Genomic DNA, 9,920 nt, shown 5'->3' with positions numbered 1-9,920 from the left:
TAGACAGCAAATTCCTGAATGGCAAGTACTGATCTTTGGCAGCGTTTAAAGTAAATAGGAACAAAGAGCTAAGAGTTCAGCCCCAACCCACCAAACGGGAAGAGACAAGTTTTACAAGTGAACTTGGAGTCATTCCTTTTGGAAGTTGGCTATGGGTGGCATACATCTAAGCAGATTTTATAATTTTAAAAAAGGCATAAAAATTTTATTTCAAGAATTAGCTAAATTGTATACCTTTGTAAATGTGAATTGAACTCTAGATTACATGATAAATGTTTATTAGACTACATCTTTAAATATCAGTCCTCTCCCCCAGTTGCATACTATTGCTATCTAAAACCTTGCGGAACTGTACACAATTGGAAATGATTGTTCATCGTACTACTTTTTCATTAATGAGGCTGTAATCATTTTAACTTTTCAAATACAGAGATCTGAACATAAAGATTGACAGCTCAAAAAGTGAAAACGTAGCTGTCTTATGCTAACTTTGGATTTGTCCCTGAACTAAATGCCAGCAGGAAACGGTCCTTTATAAAAAGGGCTTTTATTGGTGCTGAAGAAGCAGCATGTCCTTGGGTGAGGCTTGTGTGTGACTCGGGGAAAATGAGGTTTGCTTTTTAAAAACATCCTTTAGGGTGATGGTGTGCTTCCTTTCCTTGCGGTAACATGGACATACTTCATTAAACCATGAACCTTGAAAATAAAGTGAAAATTCTAAAAGGAGTTTTGCTAAAAAGATGATGAAAATGATCTAACTTGGGTTTTTAAACTTTTGGTTTGTTTTCTGAGGCGCGCTGTGCCCTAAGCCCCGCCAGCAGGTCTGCCAAATCTGCACACTCCCCAAAGCGGTTGGCTCTCACTATGAAGTATTTACCTAGTCCCTCCTTGAGAAGTAATTATCTGGCAGTGTATGGACTATGGACAGTTACCCGGTGCATATAATACATGCTTTGAGCTTATCCATCTTCTATTTGATGACTCTGGGCATATGTCCCCGTTACAATCTGAAATTAGCACCACTTGACTTCTCCCTCCTCTGTAGCTCTGGCTTCTCAAGGCTGTTAATCCAGTCTCCTCAGCATCCATCTTTCAGTGAGGCATGTGTACACACTTCCAGACAAACACACTGCAACCAGAGGGGACACAGCAGTGAGTTCGTTATGTTTCTAGATTTCCAGAACAGTTTAAGTTTTTCAGTTGAGCTTTCAAACCACACGTGTATAATAAAATTTTTCCTCGTTAACCCCTTTCACTCTGTATTATACATAGTATGGGACTCCAAAGGAGCCATCTGCTTTTGCTACTCTGTGATGCTGACAGTTAACAGAGTCCACAAACTGAAGCTGTAGACGTGATATTAAATCTCTTAATAACCAGCAGAGACAGTCTGCTCTCCTTGGGCAAGCAAGTTACCAACCTGCAATCATCGCCTCCAGCGCTAATCACATGCCGATCACCACTGGTAAATCGAATATTTGTCACATGGGGTGAATGACCCAAGAACCTTTTGTGCTTCGCCTGAAGAAAAAAAAAAAAAAGCTCGAGGTGTGTGATGCACACAAAAGTCAAAGGTTGCTGTAAGAAACCACACGTGATTTCCCATCACCAGGGCTGTGGAGAAAGGAAGCAGTTAGGACCACAGCCAGGGATTAAGTGCTTTTCAGATTAGGATCTGCTCTTAACACAAAACATCTGACTGGGCAGTCAGAGGTCTGAAAATTTTCCTCTAAAGGGAAGCATTTGAAACTCGGTAATAGATTAAAGGTTTGATAAAAAGCTACTCAGCTTTTTATTAGAATAGCTTGCAAAGATAGTGTTACTTCAGGACATTGGGGCATAATTTCAGAGTAAGGGGTTTTAGGAAGTTTGGGGGAAATTTTAGGAACACAAAATATCTCCAAAGGAGACAAGAACACATTTTAGCCATTAGGTGGGGAAAAGTACTAATGATCAAACATCTAAACTGGGAGTATAATTATATAAAATGCTAAACCAAAGACTTACAAATTTTTCAGGACATGGGAAGTCGAATAACTTAACCATGCCAAAGTCATCTCCAGTTACAAGGCTGATTCCTGAGTGAGACACGCAGGCACAGGTGACGTCAGCTCTCTCAGCATGTCTGGACCAGATTCCCATAACTTCACTGCCTAGAATGCTGGAGGGAAGAGATGACAAAAATCCACCATAGCAAACAGGTTTACCACACTGAGAAAGAGTTTCTTGGTAATTAACCTCTAAGTACCTAATTGTGTTTTTTAAAACACAGGAAGCAAATTGTGATAACGTAAGTTTATCTGGAGTCCTGAGTTTCACCTGGGATGTTACCCTCTTCAAGAAAATTTTATAGTTTTTAAGAGTTTTACATTAAATAATGCTAGTTAAATTAATACTATATGAAAGCTGGTTTTATAAAATAAAAAATGATGCATATTCTATAGGAATTTGATTGCAGTTTTCATTTATGTTAAGAAGATGGATACTCATGGTTACCTGTTATACAGCCAGCAAATGTGAACAAATTTATAAGATTTTGCTTCTAACAGCCACAAGATAGGCAATTGTGTTATTTATCTTAAAGGAATGCTAACAGTACCCAATACATATTTTTATTGTCTTATTAAACCTATTATGTTAAAGGAAATATAGGGCATCTTTAAAGGCATAATGGTTTCCTTTCTTTAAAAGAACTGATGGCGGAAACTGATAAAGCCTGGAAATAAGGCAACAAAAAGCAGTCCCAGGGTGAGCGTGCCATTCTCCCCTTAGGAAGAAGTGAAGATACGGTAACAAAAACTTGGAACTCCATTACTGTTCCCCAGGGCCGTGAGTGAGCATTCAGAAATAGGGCATTCCTAACTGGCCGCCCGTCTGTTCTTCCCCTCTGCGTATATGGATGTTTACCTGGTCCACGTAGCCCAAGTAATTCTGTCAATGGCAGCCTGATCCGTAAGATGTCTTCCTGAAGGCACTTCGTAGACATGCCGTTTATAGCAACCAGTGGAGACCTTTCATCAGGGACAAGAATTCCATTATGTGAGGCAAAGTCCAGAAGTTTATAGTATACTAGCAAAAAGAACGTAAAAGATGACTACAAATTCCTGTACAAAAAGCGGAAGAAAGGGCTGAAGAACAGGATAGAACAGTGTGGAGAGTGGGCAGTAAATGCAAGAATCTGGACGCCCTGGAACCCGGGAGCTGCAAGGCATTCACATACGAAGTGTAGATGGAATGTAACCTGGGCATCTAGCACTGGTACTGCACCTGGAGGTGTCTGCTGTCTGCAGAGAAGTCCATTTGAATGACGAAGCTGGGAATGTCTTTGCAGTAGCTGATTCTGTTAAGGGTAGGGCCCAATGATAGGTCATAAAAATCCACTGAGTTCTCACTAGAACCCACTGCCAGAAACCGGGAATCTGGACTAAATCTGAAATGTAACAAAATATGTAAAAGATGCATTAGGTGACATGAAGTAGTATAAGCAATTAAGACCTGTGGCTTTTTTCTTTCTAGCTCTAAGAAATAAGTATGTGTGAAATGGCCTCAAACAGATTTACCTAGTAGAAACAACAGATTGTGTATGAGGTTATACTTGTGTTATGTGAAACAAAAGGCTTTATATTTCACTTCAATTTTAAATTGTTTCTGAACTTTCATCTCCTAATTCCTTTAAAACCAGTTTTTTAAAAACCACTAACAATTACTTAATTACCAAGTTACTAATTCAGTGAGGTAGCTGGGATTCTTTCATTTGGAAACCTCATGTTTTAACAGTGAAGAACACAGACCCGCTTAACTCACGCAGGTTATTAGATGAAGGGGCATCACTTGAGGCATGGATGAAGCTATTTTAAAAGACAAAGTACTGTTTGGCTAGTGATCACGGGAAGCAGTATTCCACAATCAATCCTGTGAAAACTATGAGTCTTGCTGGCGTAGGTACCTCAGGGACATGGGGGAGCTGAGGGAAGCCACCGTTAATGTTTCATGCACTGAAGTTGTGAGGCAAGTTTTGTTTATAAAAGGGTTTTATTGGTGAAATGAGTGGGAAATTTTGACACACCTGGATTATTTTCTATCTGGGTCACAGAAGTGCTCAGTAAATGGTAGTGTAGCCACTGTTAAAATGAAGGTTCAAGAAAAGTTGAAATTCACATTCTGGGGAACAGCAGATGTTTAGTAAGTATTAAATGAGTGAACTATATGTTCAAGTGAGATTAAGAGAAGTAAGAGATGTTGGGGGTTATAACCTCAGTTTTCCAGGCTGACTACTTTTGAAGGGCAGGGAAAGATAACTCGGCAGGAGGAACTTACAGCCATGCCCAGTGTGATACTCAGTCGTCAGACATTTGCCGAGTACTGGTGCCCAGTGGACTCACAATTTAGCAAGAAGTAACTACACAAACAGCCATGTTTCAGCATACAATTTACGATGTGATAAAACGCTGTGGGCACTAAGGGCCTTTTTCCTAATGCAGACTGGGTCGTTCAAGAGAACACTGGAAATACTACCCTACTCGTTGACTAACCTGAGATCGTGGATCGCACATCGTCGGTCTCTCTTCTTCCCCCATATTTTTAGAGAGCTCACCAGTAAAATAATAAATTCTCCATTTGTCATTCCAATAGCCACCATGTCCCCTTCAGGGCTGTAACACACAGTGTGAGCGGCATGTCCCAGATTCACTTTGTTTGACATCTTCTGCATAAGAACCGAAAGAGGGAAAGAGAACTACACTCAGTGGGGTACTTACAAAGTAAACCAATTTCTTCCCAAAACTCTCACCACAATTCTGAGAAATTACAACATCTTTTTTAAAAAAACTGTACCTACTTTATCAGCAATATCCCAGAGTCTCACTGTCCCATCTTCGGCAGCAGAGAGGAAGAAGTCCCTGGAAGGATGTGTCGCTAGTCCCCATATGGGCCCATCTGCGTGACCATTAACTAAGACGTTACAGGCTGCGCTTTTCTCTCCAACTTCAATTATTTCAGCGTTCCTTGTCCCAACGAGTATCTTGCCCTGAAACACAAGTAGGGCCAGTATATTTAATGTAATACTATGAATGACCCTACTGATCTATGTGATGTTGTGATATGTAATAAATGAATATTTGGTCTTTGTCCCACTTCTGGCACTAAGCTCCTAAAACCCTTGGAATTTACTAAGTGATGAGAGCCTTAAAGTGTCTCTTGGTATATTAATGAGGTGCCATTTGCCAGGAGACCCAACCATGTGACTAGAGGGTTGAAACTTTCAGTTGCATCTCACCACCCAGCTCAGGAGGGCAGAGTGGCTGGGAGTTAAATCAGTTACCAATGGCTAAGGGATGTTCAGACACCCTGTTGGTGTCAGAGTATTGCTTGGGGTTGGGCGGGCTCCCCCCACCTCACCGTTAGAATTGGGTCCAGAACTAAAATAACCTACTCAGAGAACTTTGTGCTTTGCACTAATCTAGCACATGCAGCTTCCTATGACTAGAGGCACATTTGCAAGAGCACCGGGCTGGGTTGCTGGTCAGAGTCCATGCTGAAAAATGTAAACTTTCTCTGTGATATTACATATGGCTTCTCCAATCATCAGGGGTTGACTCTAATGGTAGTTTAGTCTGAAGATCTCCAAAGAGGTGTAAATGCACTGAGATATAAGGAGAAAAGTATTGATTTTAATTAAAAATAAGTATAAATGTAAGCTTAACTAATATTTAATATACAGACTGACAATATGTGTAAATGATTTATAGATAACTCTGCAAGTACGTGTGATCAAAATTTTTAAGAAAATGAGATAACTGCACTAGTCAAAATTAGTCAACTGGGAAGGAAATTCAGTTCTGTCTACCGTGGCTGAATTAGCAGACTCAAGAAAATATGGAGGGTTAAATGCAGCGCTGAGCCCAGCAGCTCCCACCCCACACCCTGCCCTGGTGCAGACACGCGGCTGCCAAAGGCAGAGCTGCAAAGGAAGCAGCAGGGAAAAGGTAGAATAAAACCGATATGCAGGGGAAGAGTCACAGGAAGAAACCTTCCGTTTCCTGCTGCACTAAATGGCTCAAGGAGCAGCTTACTTTGCCTCTGCACACGGAACGGACGCAGTCCGTGGCCTGTCCTGTCTCGAGCCGGAAGGCGCGGCATCGCCTCAGCTCCTGGTCCCACAGTTTGACTGCTCCTCCTTCTTTGGACCTGAAAACACCCAACCCCAAAACAATTATTATTGGCTATTACAAATAATGTTTATTTAAACAAATAATTATAAGCAAGATACTAAAGAAGATCCTGATATTTATAATTTACTTCATATATTCTAAACTTTTTATGGCAATTTTAAGATACACTTATCTCTGTCAAACATTCAGGTTAAGCAAATTTTATGAAAATTCATTTTTCTGACAGCATTATTTTATCTAGCGCCCCCAAACATGTATCCTTTCATAATACCTCTTGATTAAGGAAATGTACAAAAGGATTTTTAATGTTAAGGGGACAATGGGCATGTAAGGCTAGAGGAAAGGATCCCAGCGGCCATGCTTCGGGATATAGTTTAAGGGCCAAAAGAGAAGCACGTTTTTTCCCTACCATTATTTGAATATCCTACTGAAAACAAAGCCTGAAAAAATATATCTTTTATCTAATAAGTATATATATATATGTATGTATGTATAAAATATTCAGGAAATTGCATTTTCATCTGCTTTGATTTACAGGCATTAGTGAAATGTTCCATGTTAGCTCTGGCATTTGAACAAGGCCATCCTATCACCTTAGTTATAAAACCATTCCTAAGATTTAAAAAAACCCACTGAAACAGTTTATAGGCTACTAATGAGTAGGGGTGTGCAAGACTAGATGACTGAGAAACGAGTGTCAGAGTTACAGATAAAAGACAGAATAGAGCTCATTTACGGTGTTTCTCCTGGAAGACTGGAATGTGTACTGCTTCGTTTCTGCTAGACAAACTGCTTGTCTTGGGGAAAACATGCTCTTGTGCCACAAGACATACTGTCTTCCATTATGAGAAGGCCAAGAGCGGCTGTGTTTGTATTTAACTGACATATGTGGGTTCTTTCAGTCCTGTACTGAAATATACTTACTTCTTGGTCACATTATATGTTACACTTTAACTTGCATATGAATATGTTGGTAGGAATCTATGATAAGTATCTGGTTTTCACTGGAAGATTTGAAAATCACTCAGGAAAAGGCCTCTCTTCAGACTTAAATTTTGAGGTCTTTTATTAAACAATTTAAGTTTGTCTCAAGCAAAAGCAAAGGAAGCAGCGCAGCTGGTTTGCTCAGTGGTTGTGTTGACCCAGGAACCAAGAGGTCACCAGTTTGATTCCTGATCAGGGCACATGCCTGGGTTGCAGGCTCGATCCCTAGCAGGGGGCACGCAGGAGGCAGATCGATGTTTCTCATTTATGTTTCTTTTTATTTTTTTTTAATCCTCACCTGAGGATATTTTTTCCATTGCTTTTCAAAGAGAGTGGAAGGGGGGAGAGAGACAATGAATCGTGCCCTGACCAGGGCGGGAATCCGGCCTGCAACTGAGGTGGGTGCCCTTGGTTGGCCAGAATCAAACCTGGGACCCTTCCGTCCTCGGGCTGACACGCCAACCACTGAGCCAAGCTGGCTAGGGCTCTCATGGATGTTCCTAAACTTTCTATTCCTCTCTTCGTCTCTAAAAATCAATTAAAAACATACTAAAAAAAAAAAAAAAAAAGCAAACAGGGCACAGGTATTTCTAAAGCACCCTCTCCTCTTCTAACGCAGCAACATGCAGGCCACCCCTCAGCATCCGGTCTCAGCAAAAAGCAAGCAGTCAAGGTGTATCCTGGGCTCCGTGGCGAAGACTCCCCTGTGAGTCACCTATTACTCAGCAAATACTTACAGGCTTATCAATATAAAGAAAAGTCATTCTTTGGCCTGGCCAGTGTGGACCGTGGTTAGTGTCAGCCCGCACACCAAAGGGCCCCAGGTTTGATTTCTGGTCAAGGGCATGTCCCTGGGTTGCAGGTTTGATTCCCCGCCCCAGGAGGGGCTTGTGCGGGAGGGCAACCAATTGATGTGCATCTCTCATCAATGTCCCCCCAACACTTTCTAAAAATCAATGGAAAAAATATCCTTGGGTGAAGATTAACCAAAAAAAAACTTTAAAAATCATATTTTATTGATTTTTAGAGAGAGAGGACTGGACGGAGGGGGAGAGAGTGATTTGTTCCACTTATTTATACATCATTGGTTGATTTGTGTATGTGCCCTGACCAGAGATCAAACCTGTAACCTTGGTGCATTGGGTCAATGCTCTAACCAACAGCTACCCAGCCAGAGCCAAGAAAATCAATTCTTAACTTGCAGGATAATCACCTATCTATACCTCAGAAAAATTATCACCCCAAGTTGTTGGAGTTTATCTAACAATGTAAAAAAAAAAAAAAAAAAAAAAAAGAAGCCATTTAAAATCAGAAATAAGGCCCTGGTTGGTGTGAAAGGCTGCCGGTTTGATTCCCAGTCCAGGCACATGCCCAGGTTTCAGGCTTGATCTCCATTTGGGGGTATGTAGGAAATGGACCCATGTTTCTCTCTCTCACCAGTGTTTCTCTCTCTCTCCCCTCCTCTCTAAAAAGAAATCAATAAACTATTCTTTAAAATAAATAAAATCAAATCAGAAATAAGAATCAACAAGAAGGTACATAAAAGGCAATAAAAGACACATGTGCGAGGAAGGTCAGAAGGTAATCCATATAGCCTAGAAATAACGAGAATAACTAGCTGCAGACCTTGGGCAGATCACAATGCATCAGCAGTCAGGAAGGCTGTGAACAGAAAAGGGACTCACGGCCTTTCTTTGCCACCAGTCACAATAAGCCCGTCTCGCAGGGTGGTGTACATGGAAAACACAGGCCCGTTGTGAGCTCTGGCCACGATCCTACACAGTGTGTGATCTTTCCATACGCAGACATCTCCACTGATGGTACCTGTAAACGTCAAGTTATTCTGAAAAGGAGTGGGGAAGACACACTTATCAAAAGTTCAAGTGGAGTTCCGACATGCAATTCTCTATGTACACGTGAACCTGCCTCCCTGGCCACAGCAAGCGTGGCCTGGTGGGAGGAGCAGTAGGAGCAACAGCCTGAAAGCCTGACCTGAGGCTTCGCTTTGTCAGGGCTTTTCCTTTTCCAGTTCTGCTGCTTATCAGCTGGAATAACCTAGGACAGGACTTTTAACCTCTGTGGGTATCAGTTTTTTCATGTGCAAAAGGGGAATACAGTCTCTAAGGTCTCTTTCAATTATAAAATACTATAATTCTAGTTCCTATAGTCCCTTTGGAATGTTTCCTTGTAGCTGCCCAAGAAATAAAGGTCACAAGTAACTGAGTGAAAAAAGAAAAAAATAGGAAGTGAAAATAACTTTTTATCAGGTTTGCTATTTTGTCACAGAAAGAAAAACTGTTACCTACAGCAAAGTTGTAGTTTTTCCAGTTTCACTACTCATGAAGTTAGAAATGAAAAATTAACACCTGCCACTTCTTAAAATCAAGATAGCAAAAGTTAATGCATTTCTGCAATCAATCGAAAAAGATAAACTTGATAAGGTACCCAAATGCTTTAGGTCACTCTGAGAACTGTGGAAACTGGAGAAATAAAATCCTGCATCATGTGCTAGTTTTATCCCATTTTAGCTTCACTTTTAGAGCAACTTGTATAAGATCTTTCACCCAAAACAATATGGGAAAAAAACCAATGGAAAATAAGACTCTGAATGATAACAGAAACAAACTGAGATTTTTCTTTAATCTTCCCGAAAATACTAGTTTGTATGTTTAATTTCCAACAACAACTGAATGTTACTGTGAATTCCTCAGCATTTATACTTATTCTCCGCAGCCCATATTTGAATAACAGTTACATCCGTCATCT

At 40.7% G+C, this 9,920-nt stretch overlaps 1 protein-coding gene across 1 annotated transcript; it reads right to left on the bottom strand.

Annotated features, from left to right (window-relative positions):
- Positions 1–1,323: 1,323 nt before the first annotated feature.
- On the bottom strand, positions 1,324–9,918 carry LOC148094018 (echinoderm microtubule-associated protein-like 5). The gene is made up of 9 exons (XM_087828255.1): positions 9,910–9,918; positions 8,840–8,997; positions 6,072–6,186; positions 4,838–5,026; positions 4,533–4,705; positions 3,268–3,430; positions 2,908–3,011; positions 2,008–2,161; positions 1,324–1,521 (listed from the first exon to the last, which is right to left on the bottom strand). The coding sequence occupies exons 1-9, from the start codon at positions 9,916–9,918 to the stop codon at positions 1,324–1,326; spliced, it is 1,263 nt and encodes a 420-aa protein (XP_087684381.1).
- Between the last annotated feature and the right edge of the window lie 2 nt (positions 9,919–9,920).

Source organism: Miniopterus natalensis, chromosome 1 (genome assembly GCF_054644295.1).
Source record: "Miniopterus natalensis isolate mMinNat1 chromosome 1, mMinNat1.hap1, whole genome shotgun sequence".
Classification (NCBI taxonomy): Eukaryota; Metazoa; Chordata; class Mammalia; order Chiroptera; family Miniopteridae; genus Miniopterus; species Miniopterus natalensis.
The sequence above is the reverse complement of the archived record's forward strand: the minus strand, read 5'-3'. Positions and strand labels throughout refer to the sequence as shown.